Genomic DNA, 27,988 nt, shown 5'->3' with positions numbered 1-27,988 from the left:
CCCAGGGATCCCCTGGTGTTTAAATCCTGCTATACGTGTGCAACTTTTTGAAATTCAAGTCCATGTTTTTTCAATACAACATGAAATTGGAGCTCTAACCATCTTCCACTGAAAATTGAAAGACTAAACTCAGAATCACAGGGAATTTTATCTACTGCCATTCACCATCTCGGCACTCACTTTTCTGTGAGAAAACCCTTATCACTATCTTGCAAGCTATTCTGCTTCATGTACTGAACAAGGGCAATTGGGTGGGTGGGAAGGATTCATTTCCCCATGGAGAGTAACTGCCCACCCTTTGTACAGGATGATGACAGGCCTATGATTGATGTCATGGATCAGCTAAGTTCTTCCATTCTTGAAAGTTTCATTCATGTAGCAGTTTCAGATTCGGTAAGTACACATTTGATCCTGATTCCCAATTGTTCTTCAGTGTAAGCTCTGAACCTGTCTGAAAAAGAGACAAAAAAAAGCTATGTGGAAGAATTCTCGGGGGTTCACGTCTGATTCATAAACTGACACAACAGTGCTTGTGAAAACAAGACAAGCTTTTCATATAATAGCTTAGAAAACATTCAGATAAAGTTCAAACAAAATTTGAGCCTTAGGAATATAGATAATATTTTGCAAACTACAATTTCAAGAAGAATTGCTCAGGATTCTTTAAGAAAATTAATTATTTATCATGCCTGACATCATTATGTAACTTATACATGGTGCTTTACAGTTTACAGTGTGCTTTCACATTTTTTTTGACCCTCTTAAATACTGAAACTCAAAAATATTAAGGGGCAGGACCATAGTCACACAGACAAGTTTAGGGCCTGGGTTTGATCCTAGTTGGAGTCTGAACCTAGGACACCTTTATGTGCCATACAAATACATTTCTCCCTTTTTAGAGAGCATCTTGGCAACTTTCAATTTCCTGAACAAACAGAAGAGAAATTGAAACTGATATTAATTATCTGATTTTCTAAAAAATCGGTATAGTGCAGTAAGGGGACCTGGGTTAATTTCAGCTCACTAGCTAAAAAGAGGCAGTGTACGTTCGCAGTACCCACATTGCTGTTGCCCTTTGTATATTCTTGTCAAATAACTATAAATGAATATCAACATATCTGACAAATAGCTATAAAAGAAGACAAAGCTTTTTTGTGGTCTTTCTCTGAGACTGAGCACAGATTCCTACCTTTAGTGGCCTTGTTCTTGCTTATGATCGTAGTAATGATGATCATTTCTCAAACTGCTAAGCCAGGCAATGCAGACTTTCATAGTGATATTGCCTAGTCCTACTTCTTTTAGAACTTCAGTTTGCTTTCACATGGCATGGAAGTCTAGTTAAATTGTTTAGTATACAGATCTTAGTTGCCTGCAGGTTATATTCATGTGATTTTGGTCTGTTTATCAGAATCAAAATCTTGAGCCCAGGGTAACTAGATCAGCAATGCTGTACTTAAGAATATACAAAGGAAAGGGAGAAGTGGAATGTGCCTGCTTTGTGCCAGGTGTTTCTACATTCCTCATCTCACACAATTCATCTAAAGATTAGGTGATATTAGCATTATAATTCCCAAGCCATAAATTAACATCTCCCAGACAGAAACTCTGGGATGGTCTGTGCTCTTCTCAGATCATGAGCTTTGGATGGAGGCTGTGTTGGAATCTCCTCTCTGGCTCTGAAGCTCCAGCTGTGCCCCCTTATACCCATTAACCATTGTGATCACTAGTGATGCACATTTACTCACAGGAATCTGGAGACCCAACAGATAAAATGGATGGTTTTAACTGCCTGACTGTCATAAAAGCAATTGTCTCTCCTGGCACAACTGCTAGATTATTTGAAACTTGACCTTCCCTAAACTTTGATATTCTGGACTTAAAAGACAATGACACATACAAACTTATGGGAGTTATAAATCAAAAAAGTTTTAGTATGTATTTTTGTTTTGGCTTGATATCACAGGACAAGAACAAGTAGGTCTCTTACCTCAAAAATCATCAGTGAAATGCCCTTCATGAAAGGGATTGCATTTTGATATCTCCCTAAGTCAAAGGGAATGTATTCTAGTCCAGGTAAAAGTAAACAGGATTATGGCTTTAAAAAGCTCAGGATGCTAATTACAGGAATAAAAACACATTTATGAATCTCAGAAGTTAATAGCTTTTAAGAATTTTAAATGGCAAATCCAGGGTCGGTTTTAATTTAATTAAGACTATATATTTTTTGACAACTATTTAAGGAGCAGCTTTGGTGTACTAATGCACAGTGCTATGTGTCATTAATGAAATATGATGCATGTCCTTAAACTCTGTACTTCAGCTACTTGCAGTCTAGCATAGGAAACAACAGTGGCTACAAACCAACGTTCTATGTGGTAGGTGTGGGAGGGGTGTTTCAGATTCAAAGCTTTTGCCCATTGCAGAGGTGGTCGAAAAAAGCAGTATGGACAAAGGGGCATTTAGGCTGAGCCATGATGCGGATGTGTAATTTGCAGTTCATCATCAATTCATTGCCTACTTTTTGCACCTGCAGGCAACATTACCACTGACCCACAGTGTGGATCTGCAGTGGTTGGTGGAGTGGAACGCAGTCCTGGTCAATAGCCATTACGACGTAAAGAGTCCTTCCCATGTCTGGATCTTCGCTCAGTCTGTCAAAGACCCCTGGGTCCTCTGCCTCTTCAGTTTCCTGCGGCAGGAGAACTTACCCAAACACTGCCCCACAGCCCTCAGCTACGCCTGGCCATACGCCTTCACTCGGCTCCAGTCTATCATGCCCCTGGTAGACCCCAAGTAAGGGAAACTGTCTTCCTCTGTTTTGTTTATCATTTGCCCTCTTACATTTTCATTTTATCTAAAAGATGGGCATATTATAATCCTCTCTAGTCTTTGTATTTCCTAATACAGAAATCTGAACATTGAGTGAAAACAGGTCAAAAGTTCTTATCTAGAGCTAGTTTGTTTTTTGTTTTTAATTAATAATCCTGGATGCCAGGGTGGCTCAGTGGTTGAGCGTCTGCCTTCAGCTCAGGTCATGATCCCTGGATCCTGGGATCAAGTCCCACATCGGACTCCCCTCAGGGAGCCTGCTTCTCTCTCTGCCTGTGTCTCAGCCCATCTCTCTTTGTCTCTCAGAAATAAATAAATAAAACCTTAAAAATAATTATAATAATAATACAGATGATTGAGTATAGAATGTCAGACCATTACTGGTGAAAATAGTCTTAAAATTATATTCAACTTCCCATGTAGTTGAGGCATTCCTGTCCAAACGGTTCTTAACAGCATAGGCAACCCTTGGCAGACAATTGTTCAACTCTATCTGAGCACTTCCTAGGATCTTATTTTAATACATGATATTTAAAGTCCAGCACTTACTTCCACTCTTGTTTTCAACTCTGTATTTCTAGTAGCCCAATCAATGCCAAGAAAACCAGCACTGCCAGCAGCGGAGACAATTATGTTACATTATGGAGAAATTACCTTATTCTTTGTTTTGGAGTTGCAAAACCCAGCATTATGAGCCCGGGACACTTAAGAGCTTCCACTCCAGAAATAATGGCGACCACACCTGATGGTACAGTGAGCTACGATAACAAGGTGACGTGACATGCTTCAGAAGAATTATTCTGTAAGGTTTTTTTTTAGCTTGTTTGTCTAGAGTTCACAGTGCACATGGCACTGTGCCTGCCATCTGGAGTATATGGGATCAGATTTTCATCCTACACATTTCTAAATTCCATTGAGTGTTGATGTGCATAATTTATTATTCCTCCCTGACACGTGGAGAACTGAAGATAAAGAGAAGTTAAGAAACTTACTTGAGATGATAGAGGGACTTCTATTTATTAGGACCCTGAGGTTTGATTTCTGCTCTACATACCACATTTCGCTCACTCCTCACCAAGCATTTGCCTTTAAACCATGCTTTGATTAAATGATCTTGTTAAGAATGGTTTTGTAAAAAAAAAAAAAAAAAAAAAAAAGAATGGTTTTGTAGACATAATTGTTTTTGTTTTTAAAGAAAACTGTTACAATAAAAAATATTCTTTAGAATTTTTTGGTTCTGGGTAAAAAATTACATTCATTGTGCTGTTTTAAAATTTATGTCTGTCTGTTTTTTTTTTTTTTTTTTTTCTTTCTGAAATGATGGCAGTGCTTTGGGATGTGGTTTGGTACTTTGAAACTGTTATAATGGAATCATCATTTGATTAAAGGAAGCATCAGTTATCATGTTACCTCTTTTTCACTTTTAATCAACTTGTTTCAGGCCATAGGCACCCCATCGGTGGGAGTTCTGTTAAAGCAGTTGGTGCCTTTGATGAGACTAGAGGGCATTGAGATCACAGAGTCCTTAGTTTTAGGATTTGGAAGAACAAATTCCCTTGTTTTCAGGTACAGTAGTCTCAATGAGTTCTTCTAAATTCATTCTGCTGCTGCTTTCATAGTTCCTATCTTTAACTCGAGTTTGAGTTTGCATGTGGGCATGTGCCTGAGGAGTTAATAGGTTTCGCGCCATTTCCTTTGTGACCGCATTGTGTGTGACCTGCATGGAGCAAGCATTCCTCGCAATTGCCTTGGTTTTCCCCTTTGATTTTATGTCTCAGATTTTATCTCGTGTGCAAGCTTATTTTATTTTAGAGAAGTATCAATGAAGATAATTCAGCATCCATCGCTAGTTAGCCAAACTGTTCAGACACTTCACTGTCAAAACAATGAGGTCTGCTCATCAGCCATTTGTGCAACAGGCTCTCAAAGGCTAAGCATTGAAAGAACTCTTTCAAGAGTCTTCTGTTACACTGGCCAATCTTTTTAGAAGGTGCTTTATCTTCCCTCATAGAACCATCGTATCTCACTTTCTGTATTCCTTACTCATTTCACGCCTTTAATCAAATAACCATTCCATCTGAGGCAGTGTCAAAGCCTTTTGAAAGAGCCATCATAAAGTGTTAGTTTGGACTGCCTCTGATGACTTCAGCTAAGCGATGAAAGCCTATAAGCTAAAGTAAAATCCTGACGTTTTTTATGTAGATAGAAAAGGGAAGGCTCCAAGTATCTGTGAGAAACCCTAGTCAAAAAAGAAAGATTAATGAGACATTTTAGAGGCCATTGAGAAATAATCTGCTGCATTATTCATGTGTAGAGTCAGATTTTATTTTTATAAAAAGTAATTGTGAGTTCTGATACTTGAGTCCCAGTTAACCAGTGTTTTACTACTTATTGCTTAACTAGTTAAGACAATGAATCATATAGATATACTACAGGAAGATAAGAAAAACAATTCCTGGAATTACCTAACATTCTTTCCCAAGGACAAAAGCTCTTGTACATCTCATCCTCTCAATATTCCTAGGGGAGGGTAAGACTATATTATTTTCTAGCCATGTGGGTCTGGAAAGCTTAAGGTCTCTGGGTATCAGTTCCTTTGCCTGTAAAATTGTTATAATAAATACAAATAAAGTGTATCTAATCAAAAAATGAAAACTGTTATAATTATAGAATCTCTCTTACAGATTTCCTGAGAGGATTAAATGTAAAAATAGATTTAGTAAATATTCAGTAAATGGTTGTTATTGGAGGAGATCATTAATATTATTTCCATTCCTTTGATGAAGAAACTCTAGTATCTGTGTTAGAGAAATCTGAAATGGAATGCAAGTTTTCTGTCCCAGCACAGGATGCCATGAAATTTACCTTCCTAACTTTGTATTTCCCTGGAAGGATGATGTCTAATAGTACAAAGCATCCTGTCAGAATATTGCAAGGTGTTCAGGCATAAAGTAGGCTGTAGACCAAATACCTAGCAGCAGGCTAGAGTTCATAATTTTGTCTTCTTGACATAGAACTTCCTAAAATATTTCCCAAAGAAGGCATATAACTAAATTAGCAGATATAAAGCTGAGAACTAGAGATAATGGGGACAGGTGAAAGATAGATAAATGGATGGATGGATGGATGGATGGACTGATGATCAAACTTTTGTTTTTACTTCACGAGAAAAGATTTTGATGAAAACCTTATTATTGTAATACTTGCTATAATTTGCATTTATCACATAGTTTAAATAAAGGTTTTATCTTTGAACCTCCAAAAAGACTTCATTGTAAGATCAACTATTAGTTCACGGAGCACAGATCCCAAAAGTAATGCCATGGCAATTGCATGGTCTCTTTTGCTCTAATTAGACTGAAAATGTCATCCGTGAGGGACTCCATTTTGTTTATCTCCATCCCCACTGCCTGTAGTAAAGTGTTTTGACTTTAATAATCACTTGCAAAATATTGTTTAACTGTTTAGAGAGGGTTTTTTGCCGTAGAGGTCTCCAGAACAGGAAATCAAAATCAAGTCAACAAATATGTATTGAACCAAAATTATGTACGTAACACTGGGATGAGAACCAATAATACAAAGCATAGGGCAATACCTAGTTCCATCTCACCATGTGACTGAGACACAGAAAGGCCAGGGCAAATTTTGAAGTCAAAAGCAAAGGGAGAAAAGCACATGATTTAGGATTGAATGGATGTATTTGGTAACAAACTCGGTGTCAGTAATAAGGAATTTTAAATGCTGACCTTTTTCCTCCATAGAGAATTGGTAGAAGAACTTCATCCATTAATGAAAGAAGCTCTGGAACGAAGACCAGAGGTAAGATCTTTAATTTAAATACTTAATGCCTCAGTTTATTTGGACAATGGTATAAATTTAGATTACACTTAATGGTTTCCCCTAAAAAAAATATACAAACAGCCAACATGCTTTTAACAGTGAATCTTAATATTTTAACTTTTGTTATTTTTATTATTGTTCAGCATTTATTTAGAGTAATATGGTTCCTTTTTTAAAGATTTTGTTCCAAACTCATGAAGGCAAAACAACCTCAATAGTCATATGTATGTAAAAATATTACATTCTTTTGCAGGAGGTTTGAGTTGATTGAATTTTGGTTTTTAGCTTATTTGCTTATTTTTTTACAAGGAGTTGGATGGTCATGAATAGTATTTGTTTCATCTAGCATAGGAAGAATTTTCCTCAACATTATCTTCCCTGAAGTGAACTCTGAAAAGGACAAACTTATGATGTAGCAGGATACAAAAATAAAGAATAAGATGGAAAAAGAAGCTTTCCATATAGCAGATAAGCTGCAAGAAGTAGCAGAATTTTAGCAGTGTGACTTGCAAGACCAGAACTGGTGGTATTCTTCATGTCCACTATCCCTTCCTGCTATTTCAGGGACTTTGTCTTCAGTAGATGCCAGGAGCACCTAGGAAATGAGGCCGTTTAGTTAGTTCTCCATATTGCCACCTTGTAAATATTTACTGACCTACTTAGGATCTGTTTCCTTTTTAGCCTGTAATAGCAAGAATTTTCTCTAAGGATTTGGAAGAAGGAAAAATGGCTTTTGTCTTTTACATTTAGGGAATTGAAAATAGCTAGATGATGCTTTTCTTTCATACAGTTTCCCAAAGCAAAGTTAATATTGTTTTGCCCACATGCATAAGTGGTGTTACCTCTTTCCACACAGAACAAAAAACGCCGAGAACGACGGGACTTGTTAAGGCTACAACTACTTCGAATTTTTGAGCTTTTGGCTGATGCGGGTGTCATAAGTGACAGGTAGGATGAAAATTCTAATGAGTTCATCTCTCCTCACCAAATTGTCCCTTTTGTCTCTCTTTCTCCCTGTATTTTTTCTTCCTTGCTTGCTTGCTTTCTTACTTTTACATCTTTTTCAATATGTTACCTTTAACTTTACTCAGGAAAGTCAAAAAAGGCTTCTTCTTGGTGTTTTTTTTTATATTCTATTTATACTGCCCATGGGTCAAGAACAAAGTTAGCACATGAATTCTGACAATGAATCTTATTTTCCATGAAGCATGTACTCCTTTTTCATGAAGACTAACCATCTAAAAAGCTTAATCTCTTTCTTTTCTTTTCTTTTTTTTTTTTTTTTTAATTATTCCAGCACAAATGGAGCCTTAGAACGGGATACTTTAGCTCTTGGAGCTTTGTTCTTAGAATATGTGGACCTGACCCGTATGCTTCTAGAAGCTGAAAACGACAAAGAAGTAGAAATTCTTAAAGATATCCGGGCACATTTTAGTGCAATGGTCGCTAACTTGATTCAGTGCGTTCCAGGTACAGTGATGCGTCATTTCAAAGTACCTTCCTTGCTTGAAAAACCTTTTGTGTTCCTCATTGCTGTGCTTTCCTCCTTCATCCTGCTGGCCTCTATACAGGATGGGGTCTGGGATGGGATTGTTCATTTATTTTGAAATACTTGGGGATAGACATGAGAACAGATTGTGGTTATTCAGCGCAGAGTTGGAAAGGGAACAATAGGAATTAAATTTGGCTTTGTGCTTATTCCATTATTTTTTTAAAGACTTTATTTGAGAGAGAGATAGTGAAAGAAAGAGAACATGAGCAGGGAGGCAGAGGAGAAACAGGCTCCCTGCTGAGCAGGGTGTCTGATATGGGGCTGGATCCCAGGACCCTGAGATCATGACCTGAGCTGACACTCATGACACTTAACCAACTGGGCCACCCAGGTGCCCCTATCCCATTATTTCTATTCTTTGTTTGGGTTCCCATCTGAAAATAAATCTATGCAATTTCTGTAGGAAGGAAGTAATTCAGGGGGAGCATTCACAGATGCTTCATTTCTTCCTTCTCATTGTGCTCATCTGTGAACATGTGATCCAACCCCACAGTAGTCCTCCTTTTGACTATCCAAAGCAACACATTCTATAGAATTATATTCAGCTCAGTAAATTATATTCTTGAGAGTTGGGTTTTTTTCATAGCGCAAATGGGTATGAAACCCTTTCATCTAATAAAAGCATAAAGAATAAAAATAGCTGACCAGTTTGGTGTAAAAATTAATTACTGTAATTAAAAGTGTTGACACAATTACAAAAGGCCACAATGCAACTGGTTCTACTTTTTCATTATTTCTGTGTTGCAAAACCTTCTTCTTTCCAATCCTCCTCCTCTTGGATGACCCTAAGTTAGGATTTGAGTTGACTTCTTCAGTTAAAGTATGTTTGCTTAGAATAGAAGTCTATACATTATATTTCACAGTACTTCTAAAGACGGATAGCAGCATTTGAGAGAACGTTTGCTATGTGAGCAGCAGTTGCGTGGGAGGTGTTGCAGTTTTCCTAGACACTGATTAGAAAGCAGTATCTGTGAGTCCACTTTCTCTCTCTGCTTCCCACTCTGGACAAGGTGCCATTGATTGCAGCATGAGGAGAGGACTATACACTTAAAGAGAAAATTAGGCTTGACTTCTTAAATACTTGTTTCATTACCTAAAGAAAACTTGAGTTAGGAAATAAAATTACTCCTTTCTTCAAAATGTATGAATCACATATAATAGTGACATAAACTGTATTCACTATACTTTTCAGTCTAGTAGACTCTTAACTCTGTGTTTTTCTCTCTAGTTCACCACCGAAGATTTCTGTTTCCCCAGCAGAGCTTGAGGCATCATCTTTTCATCTTATTTAGCCAGTGGGCAGGCCCTTTCAGCATTATGTTTACTCCTCTGGATCGCTACAGTGATAGAAATCATCAGATTACAAGATACCAGTATTGTGCATTAAAGGTAGGGCATCTTTGTCTCAGGGAATGACTTTTGTCAGACCAATGGTCTCTCCTTAAATTAACAACCTTTCCTTAAGCTGACAACCTTGCCTTAAATAAAGTTAAAATAACTAATATGATATGATAAAATATACCTGCATATGCAGCAAACACACTCACCTATAAATACATAAGCTGATTTTTTAAATTCTAAAACATACACACATCAACATAGATAGATGGCTGTGTATAAATATGTAAATATTCCAGTTGGGCTCTCTGTTTCAAAATACAAAACTTTTCCAAGCTCTTACTTTTATTGAGTGCATGAGAACCACACGATTCTACTTATTTACCCTGTAAGTAACTGCCTTGTCAGTTAACTTACAACCTGAAAGATATGTATGTTACCTCAAGTGCAGAGCCTAGCAAGAGCCACATTCTCTTTTTAGGCTCCTATTTTAGAAGACTCCCAAAAATAAATTTCCACACTACTAGGACTGTTCAAATTTTTCACAAGCATGATTCCTTATAGCCTCATTACCTTGAAAAAACTGTGTATCAGCTCTGTCGTATATACTGGAAGTTTACTGACTCTCTAGATGACTTTGCTTCAATGGAGCTGATTTAAACCATGGCCCTCATAGTCATTTTGACCTACTAATTACAAAGTTAATCAAGATCACCCCTTCTCTTACATTCCCTTCCTCTCTTCCTCCAAGTAATAAAGGTCTATATTCTTAATTTTTTTCTTTGACTAAGAATCATAATTATCTATTTCCATATTTTCCATGGTTTGTCAATTTAGTACATTAGTCAAATATTTATCATCAAAGCAAAATTTGAAAAGCTATATTTACCTGACAAGCAGAAGTTATTCATTGAATTCACTGAAGGTAAATTTTAAGTCCTGTGAAATGGTAATTTTGTTGTATCTTACTCTTTCATCACAAAGATTTGTTATAATCATAAAATTTTATGTCCATGGAGTTAAATTTTTATGGTTTTTAATTCTTCTTTAAAAATCCAGAATTCAGAATCGTCCTTCTTCTTGAATCTAATAAGGAATACTTTAAAATCTTGTGAAAAAACTGCTTTAGTAGATCTTCATCATTTATAAATCTGGTACTTGTGTTTCAGGAAGTCAGTTGAATGTTATTAGATCATTACAGGTTTCATTCATATGTTTGGTTGTTTTGTTATCAGGCAATGTCAGCAGTATTGTGCTGTGGCCCCGTGTTTGACAATGTGGGCCTTTCTCCAGATGGCTACCTGTATAAGTGGCTTGACAACATTCTGGCTTGTCAAGATTTACGAGTAAGTACTAGCCAAAAATACGTTGTTTTTAAATTTTTTTTTATTTATTTATGATAGTCACACAGAGAGAAAGAGAGGCAGAGACACAGGCAGAGGGAGAAGAAGGCTCCACGCACCGGGAGCCCGACGTGGGATTCGATCCCGGGTCTCCAGGATCACGCCCTGGGCCAAAGGCAGGCGCTAAACCACTGCGCCACCCAGGGATCCCAAATACATTGTTTTTAAATGTCTAGGGTGTTCTGCCTTGATCGGGTTACTAAGGTGCCCAAGCATTGTTCACAACATAATCTTCACACATCAGCCACAGAAGTATAGGTTTTGTGTTGCCCATCTTACACTGGTACATCAAGATAAAAAACACAACCTATTCACAAAGTTGACCACTAACCAGCCTGAAAGCAAGTCTCCACAAAGGTCATAGGATTGAAATGATACAGACTATTTTCTCTAATCACAAGGACAATAAGCTAATAATCAATAATAAGATAATTAAGAAATGCTCTTCTAGATAACTAGTGAGTCAAAGAACAAGTAGCAATAGAAACTGAAAATTATTTTCACCTGAAGAATAACAAAAATACTATATACTAACCTGGTGGGCTGCAAATAAAGTCTTAGAATGAAATGTATAGCCTTAAGTATATATACTAGAAAAAAAAAAGTTGATTTTTTTTTTTTTTTGGTATTCACATAATTGGTACATTAATTCAATAAACACTAAGACTTCTTTAGGTCTTCCATTTTAGGACTATTGTAGAAAGCCAATTTTGAGATTTCTAGGCAATGAAAATTTAACACATGAAAGGTACTTGCCATTACTGATCATATTTCTAAAAAATGGTATTAAATTTAGGTTAGAAGTGGATATTGTTCTGTAACTGCCCACATATATGAAGGATTCAATTGAAGCAAATGGGAGAGGATATGAATAGGATTAGACTTGAAAATACATTTTTATACAAATTATAGTGATAATTATGAGGAAATACTGGGGAAAAAAAGGTTGATCATTAATGACCTAAGTGTCCATCTCAAGAAGCTATAAAAAGAATAGCATATCAAACTAAAAAAAAAATAATGAAGGGGATTATGGAGATGAAAGAGAAAAAATTAATAAAGATGATCATTTAAGCCAAAAGTTAAATTTGTTAATTAGTAATTAAATTAAGTCATGGCAAGTCTGATCAAGAAAGAGAAGACATATGTCACCAACATCAGAAATATAAAGGGGACATCCCTACAAATGGTAGCTATTAAAAATAAAAGAAAACATATGAACATGTTAGTGTCAGTAAACCTGAAAATTTAGATAAATGGACAGATTCCTAGAAAAACACAGCCCAAGAAGAAAAGAAAATCTGAATAGTCATCTAAGTGATAAAGAAATTTTATCTGGGGATCCCTGGGTGGCACAGCGGTTTAGCGCCTGCCTTTGGCCCAGGGCGTGTCCTGGAGATCCAGGATCGAATCCCACGTCAGGCTCCCGGTGCATGGAGCCTGCTTCTCCCTCTGCCTATGTCTCTGCTTCTCTCTCTCTCTCACTGTGTGTCTATCATAAATAAATAAAAATTAAAAAAAAAAGAAATTTTATCTGTAATTAAATCTTCCTACAAGGAAAACTTTAGGACCAGACGTCTTTACTGATGAATTTAACATTTAAGGAACAAATTGCATCAATTTTATTATTATTAAAAAGATGAACAATGTCAGTGAGGAAATAGAGCAATAGGAATTCTCACCAAAGCTACAGAGAGTAGAAATCAGAATAATTACCTTGGAAAACTAATTGCATCATACTCAGATATATATTTCATAAAACATATGTCCAGTATGTACAACGTCAGACACATACAAAATTGTTCAAAGCAGTGTTACGAAGTCAAAAGCTGGGAACAACCCAGATGTTCCTCAGTATAGAATGAATACATTGTGAAATAATCATTTATCGGAATGCAACAGAGAAACTGAATGAACATAGATGACTGTCAAACATGAGTTGTATGAAAGATAACAGACACAAAATTATATGCTATATGATGCCATTGCATAGAGTTTTAAAACAGCCCAAACTAACCAATGGTGGTGGAAGTCAGGATAATGGTTCCTTTTGAAAAGGAGAGAGAGACAAGTGATAGGACAGTACATAAGGCTGGCTGCAGTGGTACTGGTAATCTGATGTTCACACTGGTGTGTTCAGTTATAGTAACTCATCACTTGTGAATTGTATACTATGTATCTTACACTTCAATATAAAGTTTCTAAAGCTAAATAAAAACTTGCTGATTTTCTTTCAAGTCAGAACTAACTTTTTAATGAAATGTTATTTTTAAGTACTTTGTAATAGTATCATTAGCTTTTATCTGCTGATAATTACTTAAGCCTATGGGGAACTAGGCTGATGATGTTTGACCATCCAACTAGAATATTGCTTCTATCTTAGCCCATACCCTGTAGCAAAAATTAATTAATTAATTAAGAAAAAAAAGAGCCAGAATCTTTCCTTCTCCACCTGGTTGCACCTGGCAAAAGAAGGAAAGAGGAGACAGGAAGATGTTAACTCCCTGAAGGGAATATGGCCTCCAGGCATTAGGCTTCTCCTGGACAAATGTGACCATCCAGTATTTGACAGTAGCTTCAGGAAATGTCAGTAAAGGATCCTATTAATTCTATCTAGTATGATGATCATTTCATATGAGAGTCTCTTATCAAGAAGGATTTATTGATACTACATTTCTTTTTAAAACATTACCAGCTAAGCTTAGTAATCAAGTTGCATAAACATATTCTGATTTTTTTTCCTCAAAGACTTGCATACATAAAGACCATCCTTGTGCATATTTAATTTTTAACAAAATACACATATTCAAAAATATTTTTTTAATTTTTATTTATTTATGATAGTCACACACAGAGAGAGAGAGAGAGAGAGAGGCAGAGACATAGGCAGAGGGAGAAGCAGGCTCCATGCACCGGGAGCCCGATGTGGGATTCAATCCCGGGTCTCCAGGATCGCGCCCTGGGCCAAAGGCAGGCGCTAAACCACTGCGCCACCCAGGGATCCCTGTTCAAAAATATTTTAAATGCAATAAGAAAACACTGCCAACAAAGTCTTTGTTACCTTTTCAGAATTAAAAATCAAGAATAAGCGAACCGTATATGACAGATTTACACAGAGTCCAATTTAGTTTAGGCATACATTTCAATTTTCAGTTGCAACTTTGCATCCTCTTAAGGAAGACTACATGGAATAAAAATTAAGATGAATGGACACCTGGCTGACTCAGTCAGTAGAGCATGTAACTTGATCTTGGGGTTTATGAGTTGGAGCCCCACACTGGGTGTAGAGATTACTTAAAAATAAAATCTTTAAAAAATTAAAACTTTCATTTTACCCAGTTTATATTGGCCAAGCATGATTTTGTATCTTTCCCTGGAATAACCTTTCATTAAACATGAATAATTGCTTTTCTCCATGTATTCAGGTTCATCAGCTTGGCTGTGAAGTTGTCGTCTTGCTATTGGAACTTAATCCAGACCAAATTAATCTTTTTAATTGGGCGATTGACCGATGTTACACAGGTTCCTACCAGCTCGCATCTGGCTGCTTCAAAGCCATAGCAACTGTGTGTGGAAGCAGGTATGAATTCTTGCTAAGTGAAAGATACTAGTCAGTAGCAAGTACAATGAAGGTTGTTCTTCACGATGTGAATATGAGGGCTGACTGTTTTTGCAATTATCTGAGCAGAGTAAATTCTAAGGAAATACAAAATGGCCAATATTTCTCCAGCAGATAGACCACTCCCTGTAAGTCTGCAGCTACAATGATTTTTCTCATTCTCTGGCAGATTGATTTGTAGTTACAGCATCCATCTTTTTATTTGCCTGGAAATTCACAGGGAAAAAGGAGAACAAGATTTGAAAATGATAAAGAAGGTACATTAAAGGACTTAAAGGAATTTCTAGAAATGTTTGTGACAGGTGTGAACTGTAAATCCTTTAGCCATCCTGAGAACAAACTAAACTCAGGAAGCGGTCTAAGAATGTTACACCTATCTATTAAAAAAGAGAGAGAGAGAGTAAAAGAGGGTGTCTGGGTGGCCCTGTCAGTTAAGCATCTGACTCTTGATTTCAGCTCAGGTCTAGAACTCAGGATTGTGAGTTCAAGCCTCGTGTTGGGCTTTACCTCTAGGCATGAAGCCTACTTAAAAAATGAATGAATGAATGAATGAATGAAAGAATATTATATCTCTCTTGCCCAAAACTTTAGAAAGGAAGAAAAGGAAAGAAAATGTGACCCCCTGAGTTCCATGGATATTTGTAAAACCACCCTTCCTAGTTATGGAAATTAGTCGCTCAGTGAAGTCATTCAGCACTGTAATTTATTAAGTGAAATAACTTACTATTTCACTGAAATAATTTCATAGCTAAGATGAAGGGTTAATGAAGACTGCAAAGTACATACACTATTCCCAAGAGAGAGCTTATATATTACAAACTGAGAGAAGGCAGCTCAAGTTAATTTTTGAAAAGACTCGAATAGACTATCGATTTTCTTTTCTTTTTTAATTAAATGTTACATTTTAAATAGCTATCTTGAGTTACCGGATGAAGGGAATAAAGTGAATTAGCTTTAAATTTGGACCTATTATAACCTATTCTGTTCTAAATTAATAAGAACCAAATATTAGAAGAACTCTACTTTCAATAAACCTAAAATGAACATGCTATTTCAAGAGAGAGGTTTCTCTTTAAAATTTTTATCTTTCGTTTTTGAAGATAGTAGGTAACATTTCACTTCTAAAGTTTACATTTTCTATAATCCTAATAGTTGAATGTGTATTACATGCTTTAATCTCTGTGAAAGTTACAGCAGATGAATATAATCTAAACTGTCTGGTTTGCCATCATTTTATTGTATGACGTTAACATTATGAAATAATAGTATACCTATAGAATATTACCAATATAGCATTTTTCTTGCAAAAATCCCTCTCTCCAGTGTTTTTATTTTCAGATATTTTGACATTTTAAAAATAAATTCATGTTTACATGACTCTTTGATTTTGAAAATGTATTTAGAGTATGACTTGGACCATAGATCCCTTTGACAAAAACTAAAATAATAAAATTTTCTTCTCTTTGCTGCCCTCCTCCCAGTGAACTCGACATGAACTATCCTAGTCAAATTTATTTTATTGCATGGCCATCTCATAAAATATTGTGCTGCATTCCTCTGAATGAGTCTAAGTATTTTTCCTTAGGGAGCACAAATAAATGTCTATGAATTTAGCTGTATAATCTCAATTTCAGTAAGATCTCCAGGCACAAAAATATTACATCATAAAACTCCTCACATTTAGATTTTTTAAGATATCATTCTAAACAATTCTGCTTTCTTAGACAAATACTTCATATCAACTTACATTCACAACCCTCACCATTGCCTGCAGGCCAGGCAATGACATGGCCACAACCTGTCCACTAAGACAGTAGCCAACCCTTCTGTCATTTGTTACCACAGGGCATGTTCAGAATTTAAAATTTCAGCTGTGGCTTAAATTGCTCTCTCTCTCCCCATAAATCCTCAGTCTGAGTAGTCTAGATAAACCTCCAGATTTGTTTGAATAATCTTTGCACTTACGTTTTCAGTACTTCTTTTGAAAGCAATTCTGGTGTTTTTGCCTTTGCTTTGTTTTCCACAAGTTTACTTCTAAAAACACCAAAATACCTTATGTTATGAAATAATATTTTCCTGAAAAGTCATACCTAAACTTATTATTTTAACTTTCTCAAATTATCTTACAGTAACTCCTACAAGGCATACTCTAAAGGAAAGAAACTTTCTTGTAAAGTAAAGAATCACCTCTTCCTTTTCAAATAGAAATGAGCATATGCTGGATTTATTTTTATGGAATATGACAGTTTACAACCAGACTCGTTTATTAAGGAACCATTTACAATCGACTATGAAATACATAAAAAATTGAACTTTTTTTAAACGCTCTTGATTAAATATTCTACCTTTGGTTTTAGAAGAGGAAATTAGCCATTTTTGCATAGTTCATGTATCACTTGTTGTGTTAATCAGACTTGATAATGAGTAAAAATAGTTCTCTCCATACTTTTTTTTTCTTTTATTTCTAGACCTGTATGTGTGTATGTGTGTGTGTGTTGTGAACTTGCTGGAATCTTGTCAAAACTGAAACTGTAACTATAACTCTGATATATCTAGTGATATTGAGAGATTTGGAAGTCAGCATGGATCTTGAATAGGACCCATAGAAGTGAGGATAAAAAGAGAAAGTGATGATAGATCTGGAAATATTAATTTTAAAGAATGTTCTATAAAATATATTTGTATGTTATAAAACGCTATTAAATGTAGCTCAGTGCTATAAATTAGGACAAAAGGAAATAGCTCACCTGTCAGGCAGCATTAACTCAAATAACAATTTGACTTCTGTGTGTATTCTTATTAACTTCCCCTTAACTCTAAAATAAATCAGTACAGAACAGATAAAGAAATTGAGAAAGAGATTAAGTGAATTTTCAACATTCTAAATTAAGGTAAATAGTTCGCTTTATATTAAAAGTGTAGGCCATTTCTAATTACTGGCTTAACAGAATTCTCTTCACATTTAATTAAATACATGAGAGTTCCATTGTTTTTACTTTTACCCTCAACATACTACTATATTTAATAAGTGTTTTAGAATTATATATAAGATCAGAGTTTTAATTTATAAAGAATTTTGTTGGGTTTATTTTTGGAGGTGATTTTTGTTGCCATTGCTGTTTGTGTGTCTGTTTTGCCTTAAGCTAACTTCTTAATCAATCTTTCCTAATTTAAATCAGGTCCAGCAAACTAATATATTAAAAGTATATGTCCCACTTATTGTAAGGAAATATCGTCTATCTATTACCAAGGAAGACAAGGGAAGCTTATGATTCATGAATCCTGATCACACTCGCTCGCTGGTGATACTGATAACCTCATTTGGTTTTGTCTGTCAGCAGGAGTATTTCAAGAGAGCATCGAGTTTAGGAATCTGGGCTCAGGAAAGGTGCAGTCTTGAGTTTGAATTTAGCTCTTCCTCTAATCAAGCCATGTGCTCCTGAGCAAGTTACTCTAAACACTTACTCATCTGTAAAATGAGAACGATAGTACAATTACATTAAGGATTAAATTAAACCAATCTTTCCTTTTAATAGGGTACAGGCTAACCTCAGGAATTGCAACCATGTACAAAAATGCATGCAAGTTGTTTACTGTTGTATTTTAAAACAGTGAAAAACAACCTAAAGTCCATTAATAGGGGAATGAGTAAATAAATTACATCATTTCTAAACAAACTCTTAAAAATGGATCTGTATATCGAAGCATGAAAGATATCTGTGAAATATAAATCCAATTTCTTGACCTAAGGCCTAGCCCATAGTAGGCACTCTGTAACACTCTTATTATTTAATAGCTATTAGAAGCAAGTATGATGTAATCCCCTCTGTCAACTAATGAAATCTGTTTCTCTCCAGAAGACCTCAAAGTTATCCTGAGCTTTGTCATTTCATATTCTACATAAGCCAGAGCTAGTGGTTACTTCCAAATTCTTCAAACTCTCCTCTCTTCTAGGCTAACAAAAAAACAAAAACAAACAAACAAAAAAAACAAAAACAAACAAACAAAAAAAATTTTTTTTTGCTTGTTTTCTGAATTGTATCTGCCTTTCCTATTTATTTTACAATTTGATTTTTATTCCGAATGATCACAGCTGTCTTTATGTTTTACCCTTCCACTGCCTGCGTTGGATCATCTAATACTAGATGGCATAAGACTTTGTTTCTAAGCCTATTTTAAACATCTAAGTACAGATGTTTATTTGTACTCCTTCACTCATTTGAGATCTTTCTGATTTTTCACTTCTCTGGATTTCTTTCATTTTCTGTATCTCTGTTGTTATTTCTTTCAGTATTGTTCTCCGTCAAGTTCATAGCTCAGTCCTAAGCAGTTAATTGAATGTCCTAATTACATAGTCAAGTGCATGGTCCTGCATAGGAGGGAGACTTTGTCTTCCTTTTTCCTGCCTTTAAATCCCCAATGGTCCAGCATTATTTTCCAATGTTGCTTTTCTTTCTTTATGTTTTTATTTAAATTCCAGTCAGTGCTCTTTTAAATAAAAATGTATATGTGTTAAATTCCCATGTTAGAGGGGTGCCTGAGTGGCTCAGTAGGTTAAGCATCTGCCTTCAGCTCAGGTGATGATCTCAGGGTCCTGGGATGGAGCCTTACATCGGGCTCCCTGCTCAGTGGGGATTCTTCTCCCACTCCCTCTGATCCTCTGCCTGTTCATGTGTGAACATGAACATAATAAGAGTGTTACAGAGTGCCTACTATGGGCTAGGCCTTAGGTCTCTCTGTGTGTCTCTCTCTCTCAAATAAATAAATAAAATATTTCAACAACAACAAAAAAATCTCCATGTTAGAGACAGCAACATAGAGAAGATATCACCGCCACTGTGGGGCTCTTGGAACATCCTTTCTACTTTCCCAGTCCATTCCAGCTACTTCAGTTTGTTAGAACTCCAAATTAGACTGGCTTTGCAATATACTATTGCGGACTTTCCTGAAGGCTGATAGTACTGTGGATAAGTTAATTCTTTAGAGTCTGACTTACCCAAAATGCAGTCTAGGCTCCATTATTTACATGAACTTGGGCAAGTACTTAACATCTCTAAGCCTTTAAGCTTGTTGTGAAGATAAAATAACAAATCTGGGTAAAAGCCTTGGCAGAGTAACCAGCACAACGTAGGCAGGGCATAACATAAATGTTATCCATCATTTCTTCATTATCCTTACCACTAGCATGTAGGAGGCTTTCCCTAATTTCTCATCTGACAAATCAACCTCATGCTTTTTTATTCATTTAAAAATAAAAGCTCTAGGAAAGTAATCATTTTGGAGCACAGTATAGCCATTTTGGAGGGCAATATGGTAAGATCTACCATAATTTTAAATGTGCCCTTTGACCCTACATGACCTCTTCTAGAAATCCCTTCCAAAGAAGTACTTGCACATTTGGTGTTACGACAGTGAAAAACGAAGTGCCTGGGTGGCTCAGGCAGTAAAGCATCTGCCTTTGGCTCACTTCATGACCCTAGAGTCCTGGGATCAAGCCCTACCCTGGGCTCCCTGCTCAGTGAGGAGTCTGCTTCTCCTTCTGCCCCTCACCACACTCATGCTCTCTATCTCTCAAACAAATAATAAAATCTTTTAAAAAACAACAACAGTGAAAGACATTGTAACAGTGAAATGAAAATAACCTTTAAATGTCTGTTACTGCAGGTCAAAAGCTGGATTCCTCAGGAAACAGACTCTGGGATGGAGATTTGAGTGCTGGACATTAATTAGGGGTGCCTTTGAGATCAATATCTGTGGGACAGGAAAGGAAGTAGGACTGGGCAGAGGAAAAGAGACCTCAACCTGTCCCAGGGGCTGCTGCTGGCTATAGGCATGACCTTGACCTAGGCCAATTTCTTTGGCTGATGGCAATTCCCAGGGAGGGATTCATCCAGAGATCTCAGCCTTCAACACTAGTTGGAGGATTGAGTGCCTCAGTCTTGAAAGGGGGATTCAAATAGCACATCACAGCATCTACAACAAGATTGGTTATTTATGATATGACCATACTATGGAATGCTATGCAGCTGTTAAGAAACACTGGGGGTAAGCCTCATTCACTGAAAAAGCTAATCTCCACATAATACACATAGAGAGTATAATATCCTTTATATTGACAGTCCTGTGTAATGGGGAGGTGTACTTATTTATATACATACTTAGAGAAAGGTGGATGCCTCTAACGGTTGAGGGAGAGAAAGGAAGTAGGCATTTCCATAATTTATACACTTACCTACAGCCAGCACCAACTTGCCAGCAGCATCTTTAGAATAGATCTTCTGGTTCTATGTGTTGCTTGGCTCTACTTTTTAAGAAGTTGTATTCATGTATTACTAGTAAGATAAAAAATTAAATTTGATTAATATAAAAAATAAGTGAAAACCATCATTTGTTATATATTTAACCAATGCTAACTATTGTCTCTTATTAAACTTACTGTAAGATGGACATAGATTCATAACAGTATTATGCCTTTCTAAAAGGGTGATTGTCCTAACAAAACAGAACTTGTTAGACAATTGTAATTATATTATAGAATCAAAAAAGGAACCCACAAGAAAACAATTTTTTCTTTTTTTTCTTTTTTTAAAATTTATTTATTCATGAGACACACACACAGAGAGAGAGAGAGAGAGAGAGAGAGGCAGAGGGAGAAGCAGGCTCCATGCAAGGAGCCCAACGCGGGACTTGATCCCGGGTCGCCAGGATCAGGCCCTGGGCTGAAGGCGGCGCTAAACTGCTGAGCCACCCGAGCTGCCCAAAAACCATTTTTTTCCACCTGCAACCCATCTTCTGCTTTCTGAAGTTTGCCTCAAAATAAATAGCAGTCACTCACTACTATGGACCATTCCCTAATTGTTTATCTCACCAAAAGTTTTCTATTTATGACCTTTCTTCCACTATAAGAAAAAACATACAGTTAAGAAACAGAAATCATCTTTAAGGAGTATTATTAGCAAGAAAAGGAAATGAATTTAAGCTCCACATTCCATTTGATTACTCCTAGTTGCCACATAACCTATTTGCGGTGCTCCATTCTCCCCAGCTTCCATCCCATGCATGCAATCACTTACCAAATCCTGCCAATTTTATCTCCTTAGTGTTTTTCAGATCTTATCCCCTCCTTTCTGTCTCTACCATTCCTGTCCTAATTCAAACCCTCATCAGCTCCCCTTTGGAGTATTGTAACAGCTCCCAATATTGAACCCCCCACAAATCCCTTCTCCACAGAGCATTCACAGTGCTTCTGCAAAAATGATGTCATTCCCTTACTCCTCTCATCTCCTTAAGTTTTAGGATGAAGTCCTTAAGCTGGTTATCTTCTGAACCCACCTATCGCCCTAGTCCCATCTTTTGTTCCTTTACTAATTCTTTCATTCAGTCGGCTACACAGAGATTATTTCTTTTACAGAAGGAATCTTGCTGTTTCACTCTTGTAATCTTTCAAAAAGCAGTTGTCTCTGCCTAGAACACTCCCCCATGTTACCCTTTGCATGGCCTGGCCAATGTCTCCTGGTTCTGCGAATCTCAGTTTACTTCTGGTTCTGTGAATCTCAGTTTACATCTTTCCCCCTTGTAAACCTACCCTAACACCAAGTCTGGTGTAGATGTCCCTTATCGGGATTCTGTAGCCTGCTGTAGCTACTCTCATCCTAACTAGACTGCATAGATTACTTTCCTAACTATACAGTAAGTCTCTATCAAGGGAAGAGACCAGCCTTACTAACTTAGTGTCATTAGTACTGTGCAACTGTTCCTGGTATGTGTGTATTTGTGCTTGCTACATTTAGATGGATTGAATGAAAATATTAAATCAGTGAGCTACTGCAAAATGTAGACATATTTTCTTATGTTATTTCCATTTTTATTTGGTTTTCATTAAAAACTATTTACATTAGATAGATTTTTGTGTGCTTATTTAGCCCAGTGCAACAATATTCAGTGTTAAATGAAAGTAGAGCTATTTCTATTCTTCTAAAAAAAAAAAAAAAAGCAGCAAAAGAATGAGGGGTGCAGTGCAATGACCAAATGGGCGTGAAAATGTCATCAGTAAGTGTGACTGAGGTCGTTCACCATCTAGAATTTTGAGAGGTAATGATTTATCAAAACTACTAACCAGGCTGTCTCATAAACTATGCTGTTTGGTTTTTGTTTTGTTTTTGTTTTTGTTTTTTGTTTTAGGAACTATCCTTTCGACATAGTGACGCTGTTAAACCTTGTTCTATTCAAGGCCTCTGACACCAACAGAGAGATTTATGAAATCTCCATGCAGCTCATGCAGGCACGTACCATTGACTTACACAGAAACTTCAGAGAAAGGGTGGTCGATACTCAGATTGTTGCTTCTTCCTGTATATCCTTGGGTGGGAAGATAGAGGAGTGAGAAAACCGTTACATAATCTTCTATAAACACAGGAACTAACTGATGCTTTACTTTTAATACTAATTAAAATATGCATTCATTAATTTGGTTACTACGAAACTTGATGAAACATAAATCCTCCTGAGACAGCTAGCTGATGTTCTTTCATATCATTTCTCACTCTCCTACCTCTCTCTAGATCCTTGAATCAAAGCTTTTCGTATACTCAAAGAAAATAGCTGAACAGAGACCGGGCAGTATTCTCTACGGAACACACGGCCCATTGCCACCGCTCTACAGTGTGTCCCTAGCCCTCCTGTCGTGTGAACTGGCCAGGATGTACCCCGAGCTCACCCTCCCACTCTTTTCAGGTACCATGCAATGTCATGTGTGATCATTTCTGCACTAAGTCGTCTTCCCTTTGTTTTATTTTATTTTATCTTATTTTACTTTTTTGCAAGAGAAGAATACAACATTTTTACTTACTTACTTTTCAGTAAGCTTAAATCCTTGAGGGGTACAGCATCACGTAGGTTCTGTGTCCAAGGGCCTTCACAGGAAGGTTGCTTCAGAATTTGGCATGAACCATGCAGCTGTTTCCATGAGCAAGAGTTACCTTTCCCAAGGTTACTCTGGTTTTGTTCTTTTTGCCTCTAGGAATCATTGTGTTGTTCTTTGCTTTGTTTTGTACGCATAAGAGTATCTCTTGCCTAAATAAAATTTAGTTTCATCTCAAGCATAAACCTCTTCAATCATAAGAAGAGCTGTGTGTTCCTTCTGGTTCCAGAGACCCCTATTATAGCTAGCAAAAATTGAAAATGGCCTCGGACCACAGCCTTCCAGATATACTTGTTATTTTAGGTCCTGTTACCAGCAGTTCCCACAGGCTTCAAGAGGGTAGAAAGAGAATGGGGAGGCCAGGATCTTCCTTTTCCAAGTCTAGGATCATTTTAGAGTCAAAATTATTGATGCTAAATTTATAGATCACAGTTGCTTTGGACTGATTACATTTATGTGTAAAAGTAAATTCTGGAATATACTTAAATATAAAAAATGTGTCTATTTAAAATAGCATAACTTTATCTAAAATAAACACAGGACAAATGCAAAGATGCTTAGATTAGTCCTAATCCTTCTACATACCTTATGTATGTAAAATTTCCCAAATAAATTAAATATGCATGATATAACTTCTAATTCATGAAATTGCTGCAAGTTGTTTTTGGTGGTGATGGTGATGGTGTTTTGTACCTTGTGTGTTGCTAAATACATAGGTTGTTGAGAGTTTCAATTTTTAGTACATTTTTAGAAGTAGTCTTTATGAGTAATTTTTGTGAAAATCCACTTTGAAAGAATCACATTTGTCAACTAACTTCCTGCCTAAGGAACACCTTGCCAAGAGGTTGCTTTTCGTCTCCCTACTTGGTCCTCTTTTTCCATCTATGTTACCAGGGCCTTAGTCCAGATCTTCATAAGTCACCTCATGCACCCTTGTCCCAACATCCTCTGCCTGCAGTCCTCAACACTGCAATCCACCCACTACACAAAACCAAATATGCACAGCACTTCTCTGCTCAAACTTCTCTGCCCAGCTGTCCTAAAAATAACTGCTGATAATAACAGCTTCCATCCATTGAGTGGTATATACTAGGCACTTTATGTATACTTCATTTATCATTTGATATCTACAACCCCATCAGTAGTGGTTAGAAATGAGGTTCTGGGCTTAACATCCTGGATTCATCCCTGGCCCAGCTATTGGCTGGCTGTTTGACCTTGGACAAGTCATGGAACCTCTTATATTCCATTTCTTAATCTGTAGTAGTAACTACCTCAGAGGGTGCAAGGATTAAAATAAGCTGATAAACGCAAGCAATTACCTTAGTTCTGGCATGGAATTACCACCACCACCATGACCATCATGACTATAATCATCCTTCTTATTTTACAGATGAGATACGAAGGCTTAGTGACATTAAATAATAGGAACTCCTTCACCAATTTAAAAACAAACAAACAAGGAAACAAAAACAAACACAAAAACAAAAAACTCCTCTTCCAAACTTGCTTTCTGCTATTTCATCAAAGAACCTCTACTTTCACCTCAATTGATCTTTTTTTTTTTTTTTTTTTTTTTTTATGATAGTCACACAGAGAGAGAGAGAGAGGCAGAGACATAGGCAGAGGGAGAAGCAGGCTCCATGCAACGGAAGCCCGACGTGGGATTCGATCCTGGGTCTCCAGGATCGCGCCCTGGGCCAAAGGCAGGCGCTAAACCGCTGCACCACCCAGGGATCCCTCAATTGATCTTTTATAAGCTAGGCCCTTTTGTCAGTCCTTGCTTCTGTGCATGCCCTTCCCTTTGCCAGAAATGGCCCTTCTCTCCTTCCTAACTCCAGTCTTTCTTAACACCTAACTGAAAATCTGGGGCAACTGGGCGGTTCAGTCAGTTAAGCATCTGGCTCTTGATTTCAGTTCAGGTCATGATCCTAGGGTCATGAGATCAAGCCCCACATTGGGCTCTGCACTCAGTGGAGAGTCTGCTTCAGATTCTCTCTCCCTCTCCCTCTGTGCCTTCTACCATTAAGATAAATCTTAAAAAAAAAAAAAAAAATGGGCAGCCTGGGTGGCTCAGTGGTTTAGCGCCACCTTCAGCCCAGGGTGTGATCCTGGAGACCCGGGTTCGAGTCCCACGTCAGACTCCCTGCATGGAGCCCGCTTCTCCCTTTGCCTGTGTCTTTGCCTCTGTGTGTGTGTGTGTGTGTGTGTGTGTGTGTCTTTCATGAATAAATAATAAAATCTTTTAAGTCAAAAAGATCTTAATCTTAAAAAAAAAAAAAGACCTAATTGAAAATCTGTTTCTACTATGAACACCTCTCCATCTATCTGCAAAAGAATTAGTCACATCATTGCCTCATGCCTGAAACAGTGGAGGGACTCCAGAAAAGCCTTCTTGATAAACTAGTTCTCTTCTTGGAAAACTAAAATGTATTTTTATTCACATCAACTAAGATTTGAATGCCACCTATATGCCAGTCACTGGGTCCTGGGAGCACAAACATGAATAAAACATTCTGTCTCCCATCAATGGGTCATAATCTAGTGATAAAAAAAAAAGATGTGCAACCATATGGTTATGATACAGAGCAACAAATGCAATAAAAAGCATATTCTGTGTATGAGATAGAAGATGAGGGGATAATCAATTACTGGGCCAGGAATATCAGGCAAGACTTTCCGGAAAAGTTAGTGCCTGAGCTGCAGTTGGAAAGAGGATTAGAAATTTGCAAAGCAGACAAGTAATTTACATTACATTAGGCAAGTAGATAGGTATTACAGACCAAGGAAATAGCTTGTGGGTTGACTTAGAGGTATAAAATAACATGCTGCATTTGAGAGATTATGTACTGGTCAGTTTGACTACTACAACATGCAGGGATAAGGGAAAGTTAGAGATGGTCATGGGCAGACAAATGGAAGTCAAATCTTGGAAGGCTTAGCATTGTGCCCTAAGTAGTTTGTAGGACGGTGATCTCTAGGTGCTTCTTGAAATCTCCAGAGCTCTGGGAACAGGGAGGGTGTCCAACAAACTGATTGGGTTCTGAAAGCCACTGAATAGTTTCAAACAAGAGAGGGGGGACAAGATTGGAATGCATTTTAGAAAGACTGACTGTATGTGAAGGATGGGTAAAAGAACATCCAGTCTAAAGAGGGAAGATCAGAGATGCTTGGCTGGCTCAGTTGGTTAAGCATCTGCCTTTGGCTCAGGTCATGATCCCAAGGACCTGGGATCAAGCCCCGCATCAGGCTCCCTACTCAGTGAGGAGCCTGCATCTCCCTCTCCCTCTGCCTACCACTCCCCCTGCTTGTGCTCTCTCTCTCTCTCTCTCTGCCAAATAAATGAATAAAATCTTTTAAAAAATAAAAAATTTTTAAAAAGAGAGATCAGTTGAGAAACAATGACAGTGCTCCATGGAGGAAATTATGAGGCTTGTAGGAGTAAAAAGAGGAGACCAGAGTCAAGGGCTACCATGCAGGGTATAGAGAAGGGAGTCCCTGGTACGATATCTGGGAGGTAGTAGGTGATAACCCCACCTCAAGAGCCAATCCAGCGAGAAGGGGAGGCTAAGGACAAAGCAGAGATCATGAGCTCAGCTTGGGATATTGAGTGTAGGTGTTATAGAGATTTTCTAGCTCTTGTTTTCACTGGTTTTCCCACTAAAAACCCCGTGATGAGATTTTTTTTTATTGCCTGTAACTTCAGATGAGTTAATTCCTTGTAAGTAGCCAGGCGAGTTGCACAGGCCCCTCCCAGAGGAGCCAGAAAATGGACAGAGCAGCCCACTGACATCTTCTCTTTTTTTTTTTTTTTTAATTTGTTTCTGGAGGAGTGCATGGGGGTTGTTTGCCTGCCTGTGGCATTTTTTTCCTCATTTCCCTTCAGAAAGACTTCTACAATCCTGGCCCTGATCGAGGTGCCTGGGATGCTTCAGACAGATATCCCCCCACCCACTCTCACACAGCTGGACCTTAGATCTGACAGTCAAGGTGTAATAAACATCATAAATAAGCAAATCATGTGATATGTTAGAAATTAATCATTGCTTCAGAAAACCACTACAGGGACACCTGGGTGGCTCAGCATTTGAGCGTCTGCCTTCAGCCCAGGGTGTGATCCTGGAGTCCCGGAATTGAGGCCCACATCAGGCTCCCTGCATGGAGCCTGCTTCTCCCTCTGCCTCTGTCTCCGCCTCTGTGTGTGTGTGTGTGTCTCTCATGAGTGAATGAACAAAATCTTAAAAAAAAATTAACAACAAAAAAAGAACAAAAAAGGACTACAGGTTTTTATGCCATTGCTAAAAGATGTATTTTTAATAGCAGTTGTCCCTCTGATTGGAAGGATTTATTCCCCTCCAAATTCCCGATCCTTGCTAGCAGACTTAAGATAGTTCTTCTGCCATAAAGTGCCCTGAATCCCTATGACCAGAAGTCCTTTTCTTCCACCGAACTTCTACATCACTGTTTGTTCCTTTCTGTCTCCTTTG

General features: G+C 37.3%; 1 protein-coding gene and 1 long non-coding RNA gene across 2 annotated transcripts in view; one reads left to right on the top strand and one right to left on the bottom strand.

Moving 5' to 3' along the window:
• The window catches only part of FRY (FRY microtubule binding protein), a 260,678-nt gene that overhangs the window by 140,176 nt on the left and 92,514 nt on the right, over window positions 1-27,988 (top strand). The window contains exons 20-31 of the mRNA XM_077868184.1: window positions 307-393; window positions 2,534-2,793; window positions 3,411-3,600; window positions 4,271-4,395; window positions 6,591-6,648; window positions 7,526-7,617; window positions 7,967-8,139; window positions 9,450-9,610; window positions 10,795-10,905; window positions 14,388-14,542; window positions 22,763-22,862; window positions 23,143-23,314. Of these exons, the coding sequence (XP_077724310.1) occupies window positions 307-393; window positions 2,534-2,793; window positions 3,411-3,600; window positions 4,271-4,395; window positions 6,591-6,648; window positions 7,526-7,617; window positions 7,967-8,139; window positions 9,450-9,610; window positions 10,795-10,905; window positions 14,388-14,542; window positions 22,763-22,862; window positions 23,143-23,314 (1,684 nt within the window). The remainder of the gene's footprint in view (window positions 1-306; window positions 394-2,533; window positions 2,794-3,410; window positions 3,601-4,270; window positions 4,396-6,590; window positions 6,649-7,525; window positions 7,618-7,966; window positions 8,140-9,449; window positions 9,611-10,794; window positions 10,906-14,387; window positions 14,543-22,762; window positions 22,863-23,142; window positions 23,315-27,988) is intronic.
• Window positions 19-25,072, bottom strand: LOC144295725 (uncharacterized). The gene is made up of 4 exons (XR_013362809.1): window positions 23,434-25,072; window positions 22,871-22,939; window positions 20,814-20,913; window positions 19-451 (listed from the first exon to the last, which is right to left on the bottom strand). It is a non-coding gene; the product is annotated as an uncharacterized LOC144295725 (long non-coding RNA).

The sequence above is a fragment of the Canis aureus genome, chromosome 24 (assembly GCF_053574225.1).
Source record: "Canis aureus isolate CA01 chromosome 24, VMU_Caureus_v.1.0, whole genome shotgun sequence".
Classification (NCBI taxonomy): Eukaryota; Metazoa; Chordata; class Mammalia; order Carnivora; family Canidae; genus Canis; species Canis aureus.
This window is presented reverse-complemented; position numbering and strand designations above follow the sequence as displayed.